The sequence below is a fragment of the Paramormyrops kingsleyae genome, chromosome 5 (genome assembly GCF_048594095.1).
Source record: "Paramormyrops kingsleyae isolate MSU_618 chromosome 5, PKINGS_0.4, whole genome shotgun sequence".
Classification (NCBI taxonomy): Eukaryota; Metazoa; Chordata; class Actinopteri; order Osteoglossiformes; family Mormyridae; genus Paramormyrops; species Paramormyrops kingsleyae.
Genome location: NC_132801.1, coordinates 28,255,641 through 28,277,863, shown reverse-complemented (window position 1 = coordinate 28,277,863; position 22,223 = coordinate 28,255,641). Strand labels below are relative to the sequence as shown.

The following is a 22,223-nucleotide window of genomic DNA, read 5'->3' as shown; positions in this document are numbered from 1 at the left end:
TAATTACCACACAACGACCTAAGCTACACAGGGCTCCGGCCCCCCAGGACTGGAGTTTGACACCCCTATGATTTGAAATATTTTACAATTGAAGATTTTTTTTTTTTTAAACTAATGAATCAAAGTGATAAATCAGAGCAGCTAAACTCATCAAAGCTCTTCTGTTTAGCAGGACTGACAAATTGATGTTTGAGGGGCGTGAGGTCATGTTAGCAAATGTAAGCATATGTAGTGATACAGTAATGTTACCGATGCTGTTATAGGAGTGAATTAATCTTCGGATAACTTCTGGAAGGATGCCAATCCCCATTGTGTCACTTTCGGTGTGGTCTGCAGTCTAGCCAGGCTATGAATGATTTGGGATGTTTAGCAATCACCCTCAGACGCCCACTGGTGTGAGCTCAGCGGTGACCCAACAGGTAGCCAGCAGAATGTCAGGCACTAACCACATATGATGAGACTAGAAACCCTGCCTTGTTTTTAACCTTGGAAAGGGGACAGGTCTGACCAGATATGGTCCATCTCATGTGGTAACATCAACATAACTGCTCTGACAGCCGAAGAATCCCAACCCCCATGAAAATAAGATGTTTCATTATCCCAATGACATTAAATCTAACATGTGTAAATTAAACGGGACTTAATGACTTTAGATCCCTACAGTATGGGATTGGCGATGTACTGGACTTCTGGCAGAGCTATACAGAGCTGTATGAGTCTCTGAGGGACTGTCCATCAGCTACATAAAGCTGTACCCTGGACCCAATTTGTTGCCAATAAAGGTCTGTAAAATAAAACCAATGAACATCGCTGGATGCTGAAAACAGGCACCAGCACCTAAATCTCACCCCAGAAAAATATCTGTGGCTCCTCTCCCCCACTACTTGGAAGGGCTCCGCAAATTTGATTGATTCTCCTAAAATAGTCTGAATGGATGTGGATAAAGTTTAATGAGGCAGGTAGATTGTGATGCAAATGTGGGAGAGGGGAGCCATCCTGGGGGGGTGATCGCGCGAAGGTCAGGCAGCACGGGCCGGGCGCACACTCGACGCCTGATGCTCTAATGAGGCTCGCCGCTAACGCCGGCTTTGATGGATGGACTGATGGCTAAGATCATTCCTGCCCCCGCCAAAGTCAATGCAGTCAGCTTCAACCTCACGGACACTGACCAGAGGAAATGGGTGTGCATCTGATTAGGCCAAAATAGAGGTATGGATGCAGACGGCAGAGCCACTGGAATTACAAGTGAAAAAGATCTGAGATGCCGTTGATGCAGAAGGTGTCACCTGTGATAACTGTTGGCTCTACCATAGATCACGACAGCCTACTAGACAGGAAGTGCAATACTCTATATATTTTAATGCCTATAGAATCAGTTACTGGATATACAAACCTGCGTATTGAGTGAAGTGACATGTTTTTTCCTGATAAGTAGTGTAATAGACCTAGTGCGCAGTAATTGTCATATTATCAGAATTCCTAGAATTAGAATCCCTAGAATCTCACCTAGATATAAATAACAATGTGTATTTTCAGGATTTCTGTTGGCCACTTGTTCCATTTCTTCTTCAGAATTGTAGTTGTTTAAACAACTCTGTGAAATATTGTCATTAAACCCATTTCAAAAGGTGTACAGCAATGTAATTGTGTGGGATGTCTGCTTTAACCAAGCATAAACACACACCTCAGTGTGAATTAACAGATATAAGGGTAGCAAAAAGCCATTTTGAATTCCGGCAGCCCTCCCTGTCACACAGTCTGCGTTAGAGAGGCAACTCTTCACCGAGTGTCTTATCTTATTGAGAGTCTTATTAGCATAGAAATTACTTTAGAGGCAGAGAAGCAGAGCACTTTTGCCCTTGCACAGGTAACTCTGGCATCGGCATGCAGAGTGGAAACGAGGAAGGGGGGAGGAGGAGAGAGAGAAATAGAGAAATTTATTTAACTGTGTACTTAGCGAAAGATTGAGATAGAGGGAGAAAACACTGCCTTTTTTATTCGCAGAAATGAGGTGGGCTTTTTTCTCTTCAGGACAAAAAAAACTGAAATGTAACTGTGGTCTAGCTCAAGCACTTACTGGAACATTGGGGGATAAAAAAAAGAAGCAAATTCTCTCAACCTTTTACAAAACTGCATCAATAAGGAAGTGCTCTTACAGATGTTCTCATCTGTTGAATTTTGCATCTCGGAATATTCTGGAAGCACACCTGCCAGGTTATTCTAAGTACAGGTAGCAGCGTATAATGGGTACACCAGTATACCCTGGCTAAACTCTAAGATGATACATGTGATGATGACAAACAAATCCAGAAAGGAGCACCAGTAGCCCCAAACCTTGCTATCTACTGATAAACTTCTTGATAATTAATGAGAAAATGTTACACGCTTGCTCAAAATTAATAAGAAAAGGGGATTTAAATTGATCCAAGTAATTATTTTTGAGGCCTAAGGGAAAAGGTGCTCTTGTCAAAACCCTCGGTGACCTGACTTCATCCCATCGCTGTGAGACTCCAGGAACACGGAGTGGTTAGCATAGCAACACCAAGGGCAGCACGGATCCCAGGCCGAGCAGGAGCCGCAATCGCAGCTCTCAGCCCTGCATCTCCCGCTCGCCTCTTATTGATAGGTTAATGCTTATTATCATCTGTTTTCATCATAACAAAACTTTTAATCGCTCGCGATTGGTCAGGTGTATACATTCCTGACAGGAGTTCTGATGCAAGATACCAACTCTGATTGGCTAAAAGTAATGTGACCCATTGTCAAAGCTGCACTTCCTGCAAGTTTCATAGTAGTAGTAGCAATAGATGCAGAATTTTGCTAAAACACATTTATGTATCGTTATGTAACTTTATATGATAAAATAAACAGATGCATTTGTTTAGCCTTTGCAAAGGTTTATTTTTAGTGCGATTTTACTTACAAACAGCAAAAATGTTGAATTCATAACAAATAGACCTCACATGCTATAAAAATTTCCAATATACAATCTCAATCTGATTACAGATTGTATTAGTGATTCACTGCTTGTTGACTTTGAAATGCTGAAATCCAACACTTGCACAAATATCCTGTAAGATTAACATATACATTATCATTTAAACATAGTATCACTTCATTTGACATGATAAATATGGCTCAGTTCCTTAGCCCACTATGGTCACACTATGTATAATGTTTGCATGCTCTCCACATGGTCCTGTGGGTTTCCTGCACACACAAGGGAAATTGGTGGGTCTCCATTGCAGATTGTGAGTGAATGCATGTCCTGCGATGGACTGGCATCTCCTGCAGGTCGTCCTCTGTCCTGTGACCTATACTACATAAATAGTTATGAAACATACACGGATAAATGGAACAGTACATAATGTAAAGCTGAGCTTAGGGTTGAGTTGCATGTTGAGATTAAAACTTCCAAATGAATCATTTTGTAATATTAAAAACATACATAAGTTCTTAATAGTTACACACTGACTGGACGCTGTACCTTTAAGAAATTCCCACAAGGACATTGTCAGGTCAATCAAAACATCACTAGAATTCCCAAGCATCTAACCGTCACTCTCTGTGCCTGTAAAGAACACCACATAAATGTTATCAGCCACATTCATATTGCATGGGCCAACAAACCCAGCAGAGGTTACTCGGAATTAAGCAGAAAATTTGGTGACTCAGACGTAGACCAGCAAAGGGGAGCTCTTGGAAAACGCCAGAAGGTCTGTGGTCACCAGTTTCTTTTTACCCCATTGGCAGATGAGGGGGGGAAGGTGATTTCACTTGTTATTTTTCAGATTATTTGCTACCTTCACACTGTTATTTACAGAAGACTAGAGTGACTCTTTCAGTTTCTCTGTCATCATGAATTATCGATCATCAGAAAATACGCCCAGTCTCACCAAACGACCAAGACCCTTAAGAAAGAGATGCTGAAAGAGGTGATGAAAGATGGACAGAGAATAGGATGTGGTAGATGGAGCGGTGCAGTCAATGCAAGGAGGAGGCAGAATGATAAACAGTGAGCAAGAGGCATAGGTCATGTGGTAAAGGGACCAATCAGACTCGACGGCATAGAAAGTCAACAAGGAGGGGGCTAGAGATGGAGGGATGGGCCAAAGAGAAAGATGTCACCGCTGATCAAGGCTGAGACTGCCATGGTGGTGGGGGGGGGGTGTGTGGGGGGCGGCGGGAGGCCACGGTTCGGTCAAGGGAGATGTGACGGGAGATGGGGATCAAGAGTCTTCGCGTGGAGGATATGGGCCTCGACTGAACAGAAGTGACAGGAGTTTACGGGCATGAAATGCAAGGCGGTACACAGATACAGCCATTTCTGCTGCTGCCAATCGGAGGCCTTTCTTCACCAGCGGCCCCATTAAGGGCGACGTGCAGCTCCCACAGAAAATGGAGGAGAGAATAATGACGCATGACCCCATTTGAGCGAGTGTGTGTGTGGGAATGTCACACGGCGACCCTTGTCCATCTCACTGCTTGACGGTTATACCACGGCCCGGCTCACGACATACAACCCAAGCTTTGTTAAATATACGCTGTGAAGTAACAGAAATGAAGTCAAATCATGAGGGGAAATCTCACATGAATGTCACATGTGAACACATTTATGAATAACTGCCACTGCTACATTACCTTCTGCTAGTAACAGACCAAAATTGAAAAAAGACACAATTAGCACTTTAATATGAAGCACAATCAGTGGTTTATATAATTAGTTTTAACCCAAGGAGCCGAAAGGAAAAAAAGAGGCACAATCAGGGTAGTGAAGCATAATCTGGCAGCCAGAGACAGACAACTCTGTTTTGTAACTGACTGATTGTTAAATATATCATTGTGAGAGTGAGGGACATCCCAAAGAATTCTCCATATGATCAACTGCATTAAAGATCAGCCACACCTTGAGCCCTATTCTGGCTGTTAACAAAATTGCTATCAAATGCCATACTAACTTTAGTAACAACAAACGTTTACATGAAATTAGTTGACCACACATTGGTTACACTTAAATTACGGCTAAAAAAGTTTGACCCTTGATACTTTATATTTGCAATCATCATTTTAGGTTAAAGGTACACAGATTTAATTACTTAAAGGGAGAATAGTAGGTGTACACCCAGGTTTGAAATCTTAATGGATCTACCACGGTGCTTTTAAAGCCCGCTAATCAGCCTCAACACAAACGCGATACTGGATCTGTGGGTCTGCGTCTGTGACACCGTGGGCCGGCGTGACTGGCTCCATTTGAATTGCTGTTTTATTCACCTTCACCAGTAAAAGGTCAACATTGAAGAACACGGTTTGGCGTCAAGCTAATCAAACTGTGTGGAAGTCTGTGGTGCCTTTCTTTACTTATGAAATAAATCACATCATTTTCAGCTCATAGCCAACAGAGGCACAGCACACCTGAAAAGACCCCCCTTCCCCACCATGAATTCAAACTAATGTATCATCCATCCATCCATCCATCCATCCATCACTACTTATCCATTACAGGGTTGTGCTTTGATCAAAGAATGTGCATATTTCCTGGAGCTTATGCAGTAGAATAAGGTGCATTTATACTATAGAACTGCCCCACATTTACAGAATATGGTAAATCTGAGATATTAATTTAAAGCCTCCAAGCTGAATGATAAAGCTTGATGAATGAGCATCATTAAGATGAAATCAATGATCAATATTGTAAATTACAAATACAGATATGAATAGACGGGATAATTCCTAAATCATTTATACAATTAAAATAAGATAGAAATTTAAAGATGAGCCCGTTTTTTATGAAAAGGGGCCATTTGTCCTTGAACTGCTTTGCTGAATATCCTTGCCAACTAAGGACTGATTTCTGCTGTACGGATCCAAGAAACCGCTGGACCATTACGCAGCAGCTAAAGCCGCAGACACGGGCTCAAAACGAGAGGAGGAACAACGAGGGGAGGGGGGCGGAATGAAAGAACAGGAAGGACACAGCAGGCTGCACAGCAGCGCGTAACTTTTACAAATCGCTCACTGTGCAGGAGATTCAAAGCAGTGTAACCACGTTCCCCTGATGAAACACTTTCTCGCAAATCAGTCAGACTTCCTGGCGCACGAAGCAGATTTCCCAGACGAATCTTACCATCTAGCGTATTGTCGTATCTACGCTGAAACAGTAAGGCAATTTGCCGAAGTCTGGTAGAGGAAGACGACAGAATGCGATTAAGGATAAGTGTCTTATTCGAGAGCATTGTCATTTTAACATAAGCATATCACTTCTGATAAATGAATTTGCAAATATAGCCAAATAAAAGTCTATCCATTAGCAGCTGTTTTTCACAGAGAATATTGTCTTGTTGAATTAATTTCTCAGTGGACCACAGGGTCCAACATTCGCTGTTCTGTTTGGATAGTGAGCAAATGAACCAATTGTGCTGTAGATGTGCCAGAGAGGTCTAGAAACTGTAACAATATTAATTGAAGTGAAAAGAAGAATGAATTGCCATGGATGGCGTTTGCCCTCTTCCTTTGTACCCTGCCCTTGTGCAAACTCAGGCAGGGACAGAGAAGAATAATCACACTGGTTTGCATGCTTGGGTGATTTCTGGCGGCTTTCATTCTATGCGATATTAAGCGTCAGACAGAGACAGCAGAGAAAGAAGGACACTCAACGCAAACAGGACTCACCTGAATGAAGGGCCCCGGATGCCCAGCCAATCTCCATTGCAGCAGCTCTTCCGTGTGGGTGCCGTAAAGGACACCCCAGACCTGAAGCTCTCGCCGGGCCAAAAGCCAGGAAGAGCTAAAATTCCACAGGTCACACTTTGTCACGTTTAACGATTCGTGAAGCACCTAAGTGTGCTATTCTGCACGTTTTGAGGTGCATCCTTCCACGAGGATCAGCGCCCCCCCCCCCCCCCCCCGGTCAGATGTCAGCCTTGCTTATAAGACGTTTCGTTCCACTAGTTTGTGAGGGAGAAGTACAGGATGCAGGTCACCAGCCACCTGCTAATCTAGCTGCAAAATACCACATTTAAGAGTCTTGTGGTACAGCCCTGCACCCAGATTTTGACAACAGCAAATCTTTGACTGTAGAAAATGGAGTTTTTAAAAACTTGGACTGCATTATGCTTTTACACCCCAAAGGCTAATACTCTTCTGCTTTGGTGGTTGTCACCTCAGTAGACATCAGGGTTCTGCAGGCAAGGTTCAAGTTTAAGCTTCAGTCACTCAAGAGCAGCCAGACGCAGAACTGCCTCAATGTTTTTGAGCAATCGATAATTAAACTTCTTAATCATATTAATCATAAAATGCCTCACTGTCTGGTGAGTAGATGAGGGAGGGGGACACCACTGCCAACGGCATGGACACACAAGCTAGGAGGGCAAAGCCTTTGGAACTTCAGGCATAGCCTGGCAGTTACATCTTCTCACAGGTCCTACTGTCTATAGACAGACACATGTACCGACTGGTCAAGCACGGATGTGGCAGAAACAAACAAAAACACAAGCAGACATTACACAAGAAAGAGTGGGTAACACTTTACTTTAGGGCACAGATAATGTAGTAGTACACTATTACTTACTGTATTAATTACCCAGAAATGGTAATTAATACAGTGTTAGTTACATACTGATCCTTAGTCATTCATAATGGTTCATTATTTCATGCAGTTCATAATTTGTATTTGAGTAGTAACTCAGTTACTAAGTTACTTCTGCCTCCCTTAAGTAAAGTGTTACTAAACTGTGATATAAATGCTCAATTCACAAATACCAACATTTTCTTAGCCAGCTGTTAGCCTGATTTGATTTTATAGTGGAGCACTCACACAAACACTGACAAACGGAGGAATACACAGACAAATAAACGTCATTTCCTTAGAAAAACGTTATCCTTACCTTTTATAGTGGAGCACTCACACAAACACAAACACTGACAAACAGAGGAACACACAGACAAATAAACGTCCACATTAACACCAACATACTCACACACAAACATGGACATGAATGCTCACACAAATAAACTCCACATTACCTTATTTTATTTGGTCCCCCACCACTCCCACTTTAAGAAAAGGCCCAGAGAAAAACACAAACAGGTTTTGGGAAATTTCCGTATAATGTATTATATACCAGAAATTACAGAACATGCAACATATTTCTTAGTTCAGGAAGTAAATATGCAGCTCTCGATTTTCTTCATCATCCAAAGAAACGGCCTCTAGCTAAGAGTTTGTTTTACGATGCACTAACACTGAGGATACTCCATCTTGCATAGTAATGTTTTTGTTTCTCTTTTTGGCTTTCATTTTTAAATGGCGGCATCTGCAGGAAACACGTGTACATTTCAGTTTTTGTCGCAAGCTGTAATATTTCCTCTTAATCCAGCAATTTCAGAGACTTTTCACATCGCTTGTCACATCCATTTCCCAGTCGTGCACTGGCAGAATCAAGCCATTACGAACTCTGATTTTACCATCAAAACCAGGGACAGAACTTCAGGTAAAATAAATAAATAACTGTAAAAAGAAAAAGTACAGGAGAAAAGTACATGCTGCTAGAAATGCACGTCCCAGCACGTGACGCAGCTGAGGTGATATGCTAGAACAGGAGTCACGTTTGTCATTGCACAGAAGATCACATTGACAGGAGGCTTCTTAGTTTACGAAGAGAATCAGCTGAAGAAACTAGATAAAACTAAATTTGATTTAATTGCAGCCCAAGAATAATCGAGAATCATGTCTGTGTTCAGTCAGATTTTTTTTTTTTTAACTGTGGATTAAAATGGGAAAACGGTTCAGTCTGCAGTTTTGGGTGGTTTTCTCTTATAATTATTACAAAAAGACCTATAAAAAGCTGGTGCGACTAAGCGAAGCAGGCATCCGGTCAGTCCTTCTGGTGAATAGGTCACCACCGAGCATCCAAATTGTGTCCTTTTTCTGCGCTTAGAGCACCCCTGAAACTGGGTCCGAGTTTTGTCTGTAAACAGTGGATTACGTGCGGAAGATGCCAGCGCACCGATCACCGCCATTAGCTGCCAATGACACCCTGGAGAGCGTAAGGATTTTACTCCATCAACTGTGTTCAGATAAACACCCAGATGGCTACGCCTCACGCAACTCAAAGAACAAGCTTCATAGATGTAACACGAAGAGGGAAGCACTAAAATCAATCTGATCCTGCACACGGTACAGACAAAACGGAACTGCACGATTTCTCTGCACACTTCAGGTTCTGAACAGCTCCTGTCCGTGGTTACTAACTGGAAGACGTCAGAATACACACAGCTGACCATTTCACCAGTTTCAGCAGTAACATCTGATACAGTACTAACATTAAATATCAGACTAGGAACCAAATGAGCATGCATAGATCTAGCACTTCACTAAAGACATTTTTTTCTGCATCAGAGAGCAAAGGTTCTCCATGTTGAGTTTCCACTGTGTTGTTATGTCTGACACTGCACTGATCTTGCACTGAAAACATACTTACAATGCACTTAACACTGGGACAGACTCTTAGGGGAAAAAAGGAACCACACCCCTTTAGCCATCAGGATTCCTGGCCATTGCAGCTACAGGCAGCCATCGATGGTTAGTGGCAGTAGCATGAGGTGACATATTCATATAAAAAATGAATCAAAATACTCCTGATTGAATCAAAGAAGACTTTTGGATTTGAATTAGCCAGTAAGTGATATTAAGGGATGTAAAAAAAATGGTAATATCGTGTATGAAAAATGGAGTGTTTCTTCATACTTTAACATGCAGGCTGAATACAGAAACCCTTAAGTCTGACGTCCACCATGCTGTTGCTTTGGAAGCAGGAAAAGGTCAATCTATGTTTTTTTTTTTTTTTTGCATGTTCCTGCGGCACAAACTGGCATATAAATGGTTGTAGTCCAGTGGAAGTGGCCATAGAACCAGGTGTGAGTCCACTTCATTAAAATGAGTAAATAAACACTCAAGAGGGTCATTTCAAAGGCGAGGCCACAGAAGTCTCTTGCCTCATGGAGGCCGTCCATGATGTCACGTGTTTAAATCTGGGGGGATCGAATTTGTTCAGCACTGCTCGAGATCAAGAGGGCAGGAGACATGGCAGGAGGTGACTGAGGGATGGTGTAGAGATGCTGCAGGAAACCCAGCCGAAGAGGAGGCTGCCCCCTGAGAGTACATGCGCACACACACGGACATAGGAACCGTCCCACAGGAGAACGCTAGCAGGCTACACCTGGATGACAAACTCAGGGTTGGTGTAGGAGAATCCCTGGAATTCATTCTGGTCCAAGTTCATGATGAAGAGCTTGTCTGTGGGCGTCAGCTCGATGGGCATCTTGGTGAATTCCTTGTCGAAGTTACTGGGATCCTTCCTGTTCTTCTGGGTGCCAGGGAAAGAGGAAGAAATGAAACAGTACTTAGCACTACTTCAGACATTTACAACCCCCTACTTCATATGTTTTTAAATGTTTATATTTATTTGCTGCTAGATTAGCTACTTCTTGCATCATCCTGATTTTAAGCCCGGCTGTCGGCTCGTTTGGAGTCTGATTAATAAAGTTTCCATGTGAAATGGAGGCTCTTTCTCCATGGCGGACCAGAGTGCCCACCCGCGACGCCTCCTGTGTCCAAATGGACCCGGGGCGGCCGGAGCAATGAGGAAGGCGGCTGAAAAGCGGCGAACGCTGTGCCAGGCCCACAGGCCTTTTGTGGTGTGGGGGGGATTCCTCTCTGCCTCGGTATCTTCTGCCCCGTTTACACGGAAGGAGGAGGCGGCAGATGGTAAGCCCTGAAGACTGTACGGTGTACAGTCTGGGAAAGGTAGCAGTGTGTTTGTGTGTGTGTGTGTGTGTGTGTGGGGGGGGGGGTGCTGGGAGTGCATGGGGCTAGGAGACCATCCTACTTTGCTTTGCTACAGATGCTGAGTGGGACAGGTACAGCACTGGGACTGGGAGAAAGTATATTAAAACAAAAAAGCTACATTATGTGATTATAGCTAACAATTTGTAATGCCTTTTACCTGAATAAAAAGATCAAAAGTAGATTTCATAAAGTTGCTTTCTTTGATTCAGGCTTTTAAAAATAATATTATTATAATATAATTGGTTGCGTTACCATACACAGTATTTTTATATTAGATATAAGTCTGTGAAACCTTTGCCGACACCATGACAATAACATTAACAAATACAGAAATATATGCAAAATTGTCAATAATTCTTGAATTCTAATAGCGTCATTCAAATAATATCATTCATCCTACTATGCATGCAAATCCAAAGCGATAAAGATACAATAACTACATTCTGTAATTCTCAATACACAGATTAAGTAGGACTGTGCCCAGCCATCCCAAAGAACAAAATTCGAAAAACACAAAGAGAGAACGGCGGAGAAAGTGACCTAACATCTCAACACAATACGAGTATACGAGTAAACAGGGAGAGAGCAGCTCACAGAGGAGAGTCAGAGAAAAGTGGCAAGAACTACAAACGGGGACAAAACGAGAAGCAAACAGCGGTGTTAGAGACAGGAAACGTCTTACAGGAAAGCTGACAGAACAGCTGAATGTTTCCTACCTGCTTCAACGGCCTTGCCGGTGGGCTCAGCCCCAGGGACAGGCTGCTCACAAGGCCCACTTCCAGTGAAGGAACTTGGGCCTCATCTCCACTCAAGTACCTGGATGTCCTGAGGCCTAAACATAGCTGCTCGATGTGACAGCCCACTTGGCAATTGAGCGTCTTTTGCACAAATCGAACGGTGTCAAAGGGAAGCCATCAAGGGAAGCGCTCTAAAATATCAGTAATTAACAATTGTTTACCAACAGCAAAATGGTGAAGGTAATGATTTATTATTAACTGTATGTTTAGATTGTCTCTTAGGCATATTGCTGTTGTTAGGAGGGAAAAAGAACAAGGCAGCCCATTGAACACCACCTCAGGTTGGGAAATTTCTTCATTTATGCATAGAGTAACAATATTAATGAGGAACACTGCAGTGGAATTAGACCTCAAATGTAAAAAGAAAATCATACAACTATTATTTCTAATTATTATTGTAAAGGCTCATCATTTGAAAACCTGACATACACAAGCTATTAACTTATTCAATATTTATGATTATCTTAATATTACCCAGACAGATTACAAACCTACCATAAATCCCACATTAGCAAAAGGTAACAGATGAGATCAGTAGGTTTATTTTTTTCCCCTGAATTTTGCTGGATCTTTTTATCTGTTGCCAGTTGGAGTAGCACTGCACCTGGAGCAAGCACATCTGGAGCAGTCGTTCCGCTTCTCTGTGGGAGAGAGCGCTAACCTTCCTGACTGGCTACTTTTCATTGTGACGACCTATATAACAATCTGGTGGCGGCTAACAAGTCAAAAGGCCAGAGCTGTGCGTCAGGATCCTCTCAGGGACCCTCAGCAGAGGCTGGGTGTGTATGACGAGCATGCAGCGTCCTTCCTTTGGGGTCACATGACCAGCCGATACCATCCTGGCTTTAATTCTGCAGCCCCCTCCCCCCCCGTCTCTGTCAGAGCGACAGCAGACGGTGTGTGTGTGTGTGTACACGTGGTACGTGGAGGGTGGGGTGGCACTCTAAATTCAAGGGGAAATGAAGAGAGAGAGACCTGAGAAGGACAATTTTAAAGAACAATTAAATAAAATGGAGGTCACAGGAAGAACTATTGTTTCCAGTTTTTGTGCTCAGGCCCTGATCGTATCATGGGTTTTGCGCTGATTCAAATTCCCCGTGTCTGTTCCGTGCGCAGGCCTCTCTCCCAGGCTGTGAGGCCGGCATCCGCGTGTCACCGGCGCGCCGCAGGCCCGGCGGGAAGCGGCCACGAGCGAAGAGGCGGCTCGGAAATGGGGCGGTATGCGCGGAGGATCCCGCCCGCGCCGAGAGGACGGGCAGCCGCTGCCCACGGCCACGCATCCAGACGCGGAGTAGAGACAGGCGCCGGAATCAGGCAGTACCGACGTAACAGAGGGGGAGGGCTTTGCGGCGAATCACCCACACTAATCAAACGGGAGTTTAATTCGAGTTCACACTCTTTAATTTATCCCCCATTAAGGGGAGAGGGGTTTTTCAGGAGGACCCAGATTAGGGTTCGGCTGATGTCAGCTGAGGCACCGGGGCTACGACGGAAAACGGCAGGAACAGGCGACGACCTGCTTTCAGCAGATAAGCCTTGCACACTCCAAGCAGCTGATTTTAATTTGAGCCTGTGACATTCAGAATTAATTAACAATCACGCACCACAGTGCTGAACATACACTGCAGATAAGGGCTAACCAAGTTTTTTTCAGCTTTTTTTTTTTTTTAATGGAGCAGAGGGCCCTATGAACAGAGCAGAATGATGAATAATACTTTTAATACCGATAATACCAATATTAACACTAATCATAACTATATTTCTAATAATATTAAAAATGATGGTGGCTTCCTTACACAGCCATTTACTTCTAAACAAAGAAAAATAATCAAGCTCTTTTTTCTTTAATTCTCAGTATGACATCACGGGGAGCCATGTGATGTCACACGAACATTGAGGGAATAGAATGCGGCAACTATCCAAAGTCCAGCCCCCTCCTGAGCAATGTTAGAAATGGTTCACTTACCATTCCCTATATAGAAAAATCTGTGTAGTTCACTATATAGGGAATTAGTCAGTGAAGAAAGACGACGAATTCGGACACCACGTTCTAAGATGCTCTGTGTTGGTATCCTAGCAACCCTTGACAGCTGACATTTGCGAGTAACGAAATACAGCAACAACATAAACGGAAAAAAGGAGATAAACTGAATATGGATGTGTGAGCCTGCCATTTCATTTTTATTTCATTACTATTTATTATTTGCAATTGGAATGTCAACTTAGTCTTTGCACAGATTGCTTGTAGCTGTTACTTTTTAAAATAAAAAAAAACTGCATACAAAGTTGCCCTCTCGCACATCTTGTGTTACATGCGACCAGTTAACAACAGATGTCACTTTCACATTGCATTATAGTATGTAGGGAGCATGCTTGTTTACACTGTCTGTACACTGTAGTTTGCAGTGCATTGTGGGTATTTTACAGTGCACTACATAGTCTGGGGTTTGCCTTTGAGAATTCCAACAGCACCTGAGAATGACACTGTATAGCGCACTACTTAGAGAAGAGGGGACTATTTAGGGAACTCCAAACAGCAAAGTGCACAGCACAGCGTGTGTACTGTATGTCGTCCACTTTGGGGCTTTTGTTTAGGTCGGGCTTCTCTGATTCTTGACCACAGCCGGCAATCTTTTTATCCTATACAGGCAGGAACGAGGTCTGTTCCCTAAGTCTGCCTTTAAGTTGAATTTGTAGGTAAGTCAGAATAATAATATAGTAATAATAATGTCAATAATACAGTAATAATAATAATACAGTCATAATAAAAGTAACTACATATGGAACTGTACTGCACCTCAAGCCAACAAACTGCAGAAGCTGCACAATGTTTTCTTGAGCGTTACAAAGTAGAGCATGTGTTTGTTATCACAACCCATCGTGTTTAATATAATAGGCTTTATAGCAGTACGTTTGTAAGAATGACTGGTCCATATGTCGGACGTTCTTAACCTGGGTACTGCCTGAACTCAAGACCAGAAAAAAATCTATTCTTCTTTTGCACCCCTCATGTTCTGTTGCTAAACTGCAGTACTATGTAACAAAAAACAGTTTATTATGAGTTTATATTATAATATCTATTCAATATGACCCTGGCACTGTTGAATTTAGGGATTATGGACAGTTGTAATCCCAGAAGGCAGACTCTACTTCAGAGTAAGGTGAAGGAATCCTACTCATGTTTATATCCTGGCTGGAAGCTGGAACCTGATCACATGACGAGCTACGATTCAGTTGAATCCCTTTAGAGTCCCACGTTAGATTCCACTAGAAAGCTACAATGTGCGTTCATCGATGTTTTTTTATTTTCAGAAAATACTTTGTACATTAACAACATCTGACTTAGTGAATATAGCGATAGGATTAGCAAAACCCCTTATAGTCACATTTTCAGCAAAGAATCCACATGCAAAATTATTAATATGCTTTTAATGCAAAACCCTGCTTGCACCCTCTGTTTAGAAAAGACATAAAATAATGTAATTAGTAATATTATTACAATACTGTAAGGCTCACAGACATAAAACCCAGCCACATTGTTTAGTACATTTATCGTATACAATTTGACACTTTTGAAATACACATTTCAATGCATATATACTCCCTTTTTAGAGACACTTACAAAAATAATAAAGGCTTATATTTTACCATTGACTGATTTTGGCAGAAATTATACATTTCATATTAATTTAGCTACGGAAATAATTCATCTTAAAATCTGATGAACTTTTCAGGCCCATTTCATTTTCCAATTTATATACATTATATATAAATTGGAAAATAATTATGAAATACTCTGTCTGAGGAACGCCACCCCAATTGAACATTGCGGGTAAAATCTGAAATCACTGGTAGCTATCAATAACTTCTTCAATTCTACCTACAAACATTACAGACACTGAAGATAAGCGTAAGACATGTCAGACAATCTCAACAGCTTCAGTTGATGTGCAGGTCTTTTGCTGTTGCTGGAGCTCTCTGCATTTCACAGGTTGGCACAAACTCCAGTGGAAATGATCAGCTTTCCTGCCCGGATACTATCCGTGTGTATGCAACCGAAATCCGCAACCGGCACAGTAAAGTCTGCTCTGCACCGTCAAGCCCAGATTAGTTTCTGTTTGGGGAATGGAGACAGGCTGTGCTACTCGAATGCTAACTGAATTACCCAGCGGACAAGTGCCCGCTTCATTCGTTTGTTTTTTCATTTGCGTGCATGAGAGGCAGTTTGAATCGAACGTGACCTTTTCGGCGCGGCACCCCATCTCAGACACTTGGGTGAAGCCGAGACGGATCTAGATCGCCGTTGTTCATGTTTTTGGAGAAGTCATACTTTTTCTAGAACTTCCGAGTTCTACATACCCCACGGTACAGTGAAACCCTGAGCTTGCGTCACGGATGAAAATGCATAACTGTACAGCGACGGCATTATCTGCACGAGTAACAGCTTACAGCGGTCGTGGCAGTGATGTCCCGGTAAAGACTGGGTTTTGCCCATCCAGGTAAAGACCAGACACAGTGTTGGAGGAGAAATCTGCATTTGTTCAATCAAAATAAGCACTCATCTGGCGCAGTCTGTCTCCCTTCACCATAAAGAACAAGAAAAGGCCAAGAGCATCGTTACGTGTGACCGTGTTTTGTGTATGAAGGCGACTGGCTGTAGGCAGAAGGCTAGCTCCCTGCTCACACTGGGGGGGCTGGGGGGGTGCTCCTCACTGGAGAAGTCTGGGAGAAACAGCCTTTGCTAATGCATTTCTAGGGCAGTCTTTCCCAACCCGGTCCTTCAGGAGCCCCAGACGGTCCACATTTTTGCTTCCTCGCAGCAAAAATGTGGACTGTCTAGGGGCCTCCATGGACCAAATTAAGAAACACTGCTCTGAGGAACCACAGGAGATGGGTATCCAGGTCACATCCGTGACCCCCCCAGTGCTCGAAGCAGCCTGTCTGTTGGTATGGGAGGGGGTAAATGAGCTCCACTAAACAAAACCACAATGAGAGCACTAATTTGAGAACAAGAAACTGCTGGACCAATTTATCCTGTAAACAATCTCGTCATGCTTGGGGAGAAAAAAATCAAAACAAAAAAAAAAGACAATTTATCATAGACTGTTAGAAATACCACATTTCTGCATATTTTTATAGCTTGTGTTAGTTAAGAATTGCATTGACAGAAGCTTATGCAAATTTAAGTTACATTTTCCATTTTAATTTCCATGGGATTCTGGAACTTGTCCGGAACACATTTCGCTTATTAACCAAAGGAACAAAAACAAAAAAAACAATCTGATGTTAGATGTGGGCTCAAAATGCAGCCATTGAATGGAAACCACGGAATCGTCCGCTCATCCTGAAACCGACGGCTCTCTCCACGCTCCAGCTCAATAACTCCATCAGTGGAAGGAAGTTCTGTCAAGATGAGAGTCTGGTGGAACAAAATGTTTATGGAAGAGCTGCGGGGAGGCTGCGATGGTGTCAGCAGGGGCAATGTGACACGGAGCGTTGGGATGGACAGGTCATGGAAGAAGCTCTGGAATATCCAGGGTTGAGAGCTAAAACTGACACAACCACCATGGATAATCTCTCTGATTATAAAATTCGATTGACAATGGAATGGAAGTACAATGTTGGACCCACACCAGAGCAAGTCATTCATGGGAATTCACACAGATTCAAATCCCATAAGCTCATAAATGGGGCTGTGTTTATATACATATACAGCACAGTACATATATATAAACAGATAACGTAAAGAGTACCGTAAATATGGGTAATGCATCAAGGAGCTCAGGATTAGCGTCTCATGCGGTCCTTAACTCCTGGCTGGCGTGTCGCTATAAACGGGGTTTATATAGGAAAAGCCCTCAAAATCGGCTTGGTCAAGGTTCATGATGACCTCCTGGTCAGGCGGGGTTAACACTGGAGGATGGCGGGTGAAAAAGCGATCAAAGTTCTCAGCGTCGCGGCCACACTGTGGGGGGGAGAGAAGAGGGAGAGAGGCATGTGGTGGGTGGGGCGGGCAGAGACGATGCAAGGCGGAGCGCGATGCAGGAACCGAGCGTGAGAGGGCGCTGGGGGGGGGGGGGGGGAGGGGCGGAGACGTCCCGGGAAGGCCCAGGATCTCTGCGCCGAAGCTGTGAGATGAAACATGAAACCCCCCCACCACCACCTCCACCCAGTCTGGCACCATTTCAGGACACCGGCACAATCCTGAGCAGGCACCCATTTGGGGCAGGTATACAGGACTCATAAGGGAAGATGGAGAATTGTAAGTGAAAACCATGTCTCTGATTATCACAGTGCAGCCAGATGCTGTGCGTTAGGGTGGTCCGAAGAGCTGGCGTGACTGAGGGACTAGAGCAGGGGTCACCAACCTTTTTGAAACTGAGAGCTACTTCATCGGTACTGAGCCATACAAAGGGCTACCAGTTTGAAACGCCCTCCTAAACTTATCTAAACTTCATGTATAATAAACATGTTTTAAATGTTTTTTTTTTAAAAGATATTGTCATTTTCAAATCTTTATAAATGCAAATGTGATTAAAGAAGAATAGCAACAGGATAAAATTACATTTTAGACGCTGCTCACTGATGAGTTGTGTTATATTTAGAACAGGTCCGCGGGCGACTCATGTGGTGCTTGGGGGCATCTTGGTGCCCGGGGGCACCATGTTGGTGACCCCTGGACTAGAGTGACGCCAAACTCCCTGGAGGCCTTGTCTGTGCCTGTGCCAATGCAACATGTCACCCAAAAGCAACTCCTCACACATGATCTGGTCTTTTAGGAGCCGAGTTATACAGATACATTCCAACAGGACATATGCTACTTTAGTCGGCCAATAGAGAGCAGCCAGCTGAAGACTCACAGCCAGTAATATGCTAGATAGTTCATTTAAAGCTACTCTGAAAATCTGCAGCCTTTTTCATCTGCAAACTGTAAGGTTAATCAAATGTTCTGGGAAGTAACAAACTCTGCTGCTTCCCTACCTCTGCAAAAAAGAGAGAGGTAGAATTAAAGCCCTTTGAATTTTCACTGGGCCCCAGGGCAGCCAGTAAAAGCTTAACCCCCCAGACCCCTTTTTACAGCTCTGTCACCCAGACCCCCTCGGGGTGTTTTATCCCACCTTTCCATTAGCTCTTTGCTTGCTGTCTGAAAAGCCCCTCCTTCCCGCCATGGCACTCATTTTCCCGCCAAAACGAGGTGGCGCTCCATCACGAGCCACCAAGGACCCCTGTAATAGGTGGCCCGGGGTGCCTGCGCCGCTTTCTCCCATTCATTATTAGCATTTCATTCTGTTGATGAGTTAGTTTCACATTTATCTAAAACTGACACTAATGTTCAATTTACCGTCACTGAGAGTGAGACCCACTGCAGAGAGGGAATATAAAGCTTAAGCTTAGTGTGGTTTCCCAGATCGCAGCGGCATCGCTGTGCCGGTGAGGATTACTGTCTCGCTCGGGATCGCTCGTCAGGGACGGATCGGCCGCTATCGGATTCTAAGTGCAAACACGCATGTCTCCATTTGAGGGGCCTCGCCGCTAATGATATCCAAGGAGGCTGCCATCAGCAGGATCCATCGGGCAGCGAGGGCCGCTTAGCCACAAGCACCAAGCTGCAGTGCGCCACGCCTCTCGCCGTTCCATCAGAGCCTGAAATCGAGGCGAGAGCTTTTCGGTGTCCTCATGGACATGCCTGTCAGGAGCGATTAGCGTCAGGACCGGCCGCGGCACAGGGAGACGGCCCTGTTAAGGCAGACAGGCAATGGCCGCCTGACAACATACCCTAAACGCCGCCGTTTACCACACACTGTGTCCTCTTTTCGCCGTGTGCAGCCCACCCCCCCACCTTTGCTGTGCTCTGAAGACACCTCCGGAGCTCCGTCATCACTCCTTATAACCCCCCCCGCTGCCCCCCAGCCTCCTTCATCACTCCTTATAAGCCCCCCCCCCCGCTGCCCCCCAGCCTCCGTCATCACTCCTTATAAGCCCCCCCCCCACTGCCCCCCAGCCTCCTTCATCACTCCTTATAAGCCCCCCCCCCGCTGCCCCCCAGCCTCCGTCATCACTCCTTATAAGCCCCCCCCCCACTGCCCCCCAGCCTCCTTCATCACTCCTTATAACCCCCCCCGCTGCCCCCCAGCCTCCTTCATCACTCCTTATAAGCCCCCCCCCCCCGCTGCCCCCCAGCCTCCGTCATCACTCCTTATAAGCCCCCCCCCACTGCCCCCCAGCCTCCTTCATCACTCCTTATAAGCCCCCCCCCCGCTGCCCCCCAGCCTCCGTCATCACTCCTTATAAGCCCCCCCCCCCGCTGCCCCCCAGCCTCCGTCATCACTCCTTATAAGCCCCCCCCCGCTGCCCCCCAGCCTCACTCATCACTCCTTATAAGCCCCCCCCGCTGCCCCCCAGCCTCCGTCATCACTCCTTATAAGCCCCCCCCCGCTGCCCCCCAGCCTCCGTCATCACTCCTTATAAGCCCCCCCGCTGCCCCCCAGCCTCCGTCATCACTCCTTATAAGCCCCCCCACTGCCCCCCAGCCTCCTTCATCACTCCTTATAAGCCCCCCCCCCCGCTGCCCCCCAGCCTCCGTCATCACTCCTTATAAGCCCCCCCCCCACTGCCCCCCAGCCTCCGTCATCACTCCTTATAAGCCCCCCCGCTGCCCCCCAGCCTCCGTCATCACTCCTTATAAGCACCCCCCCCACTGCCCCCCAGCCTCCTTCATCACTCCTTATAAGCCCCCCCCCCCCCGCTGCCCCCCAGCCTCCGTCATCACTCCTTATAAGCCCCCCCCCGCTGCCCCCCAGCCTCCGTCATCACTTAGGCAAATAGCATACAAACCCAAACTGAAAAAGTAAAAAAAAAATCAGAACTGAAGTGATAATTTTTCCATTTTTCAAGGCACTTTCTCTTACAAGAAAATAACGACAAGACCTCCGAGGGAGCTGCAACTTTGGCTATTTTTAAGTGGCTCCTCTAATCTGACCTCCAGACCCCAGCGATCGTAACTGCCGTTCACTGGCCCATCCCAGAGCAGAACACGGGACTCCGAAACCAGTGACGCTTTTCAACTTCATGAAGCCCAAACCAGACTGAAATGAAACTGAGTCACCAAGTACGGGTGGACCGTGTGTTCAGGTCGAACTGGTGCTGAAAGGCTCGTCGATGCAGCTGCCCAGGACGGGTTAGAGAAGAGGGAACTCACCCAGGCCGGGGGCTAGTGAGAGAGCGGCTCCCCCACAGCCACAAAGCATCACATTGGCCCGTCCTCATTATGGCACTAATAAGATAAAAACGGCAGCTCTGAATCCCACCTGCTAGCTCACACTGAGCAGCACACAGTGGATGAAAGACCCCTGCTTTTCAGCACAGTACCGCATCAGTAAGCGGCGTTTCAGCAGGTTTGGCCCGGGTGTCATCATCGATCCGAGAAGGTATGCATGGGGCACACAGGTCCCACCATTATCGCATTACCACTAAACAAACACTTATCAGCCATGCCTTTCTTCCTAATTACTCCTTTGTTTATTTCATTATTATTATTAATATTAATCTAGAGGCCCTGCTATTCCCTGATGGAATTACAGTCCAGGTAGCTCGCTCAGTAACGAAAACCTCCCAGATGGGAAGCAAACCTGTAACCCTCTGGCGCGGAGGCCTGTTTCATATCCATAAGGCCACTGCCTGCCTGCTTTTCATTGCTGCCCTCCTTTCCGCTGCCCCCCCCCCACCGATGCCAGATGCTATCAAATTATCATGGTTGTGGCTCTGCGAGTCCGTAATAGTGGGGGCCGGTGCTAATGGGTAGATGGCGGTGTTAATGAGAAGAGGGACGTGAAGGGACAGCGCCAGAATGTCACTCTGGCTCCCGGGTCACCGGGGTTACCGTCCCCGAGTCCTCGGCCTGGCGGTTGGCGAGGACAATGCCAGCCAATGAGTCGTATCAATAAGGCCGGCCCTAACGTTGCGAGCGTGCCATTCCGGCCAGCGCCAGCCTTGGCGCACAGAGCCCTGCGGCGCCCGCGTTCCTACGCTCTCCTCAAACACAAAAACACATCATTGTGTTACACATTGATGTAACTGTGCTCCGAACTACGCAATCAGGAGGCTTCTCCTCCCGTGACTGTAATAGAGCAGTGATTCCCGCAGCTGTAATGCGATCGCGGTCCTTGACTACCCCTGCTAATGCTTACATGATTAGGCATGAGTCAGCTGTTGATTACACTGAAATATTCTGGAGGAGTGTTCATACAGATAAGAAAAATCTAATTATAGTTACCTAACAGATCACGAATCCTGAAGTATTAACCAATGAATCATGGATTAATTCTAATATAAATACTCAAACTCTCCAACTGCATCAACATAACATACATATAGAACATACAATAAACTATACTGCATATAGCACTCCTAAATAATAGCAAATAATAGCATAATGTAAAAATAACCATCCTCACCCTCTCGTGACATTCTATACACAATAGTCAAAAACTTATAGAACAAAAAGTAATGTTTTACAGTGATGACTACAGAAAAGCTACTAGACCATTTCTTTATAAAAAGTGTCTGGCCACATACATCAT

The 22,223-nt window shown here is 45.0% G+C and overlaps 1 protein-coding gene across 2 annotated transcripts in view; it reads right to left on the bottom strand.

The window, feature by feature from the left end:
* Positions 1 to 9,802: 9,802 nt before the first annotated feature.
* LOC111845521 (protein kinase C beta type) overlaps positions 9,803 to 22,223 on the bottom strand; it is a 96,067-nt gene continuing 83,646 nt past the window's right edge. Inside the window, exon 17 of one of the 2 annotated variants that reach the window (XM_023814998.2) lies at positions 9,803 to 10,364. In XM_023814998.2, the coding sequence (XP_023670766.1) occupies positions 10,212 to 10,364 (153 nt within the window). In that variant the 3' untranslated portion in view covers positions 9,803 to 10,211. Of the gene's footprint in view, positions 10,365 to 14,930; positions 17,609 to 22,223 lie in introns of those variants that run through there. The other variant, XM_023814997.2, reaches the window with a different exon arrangement.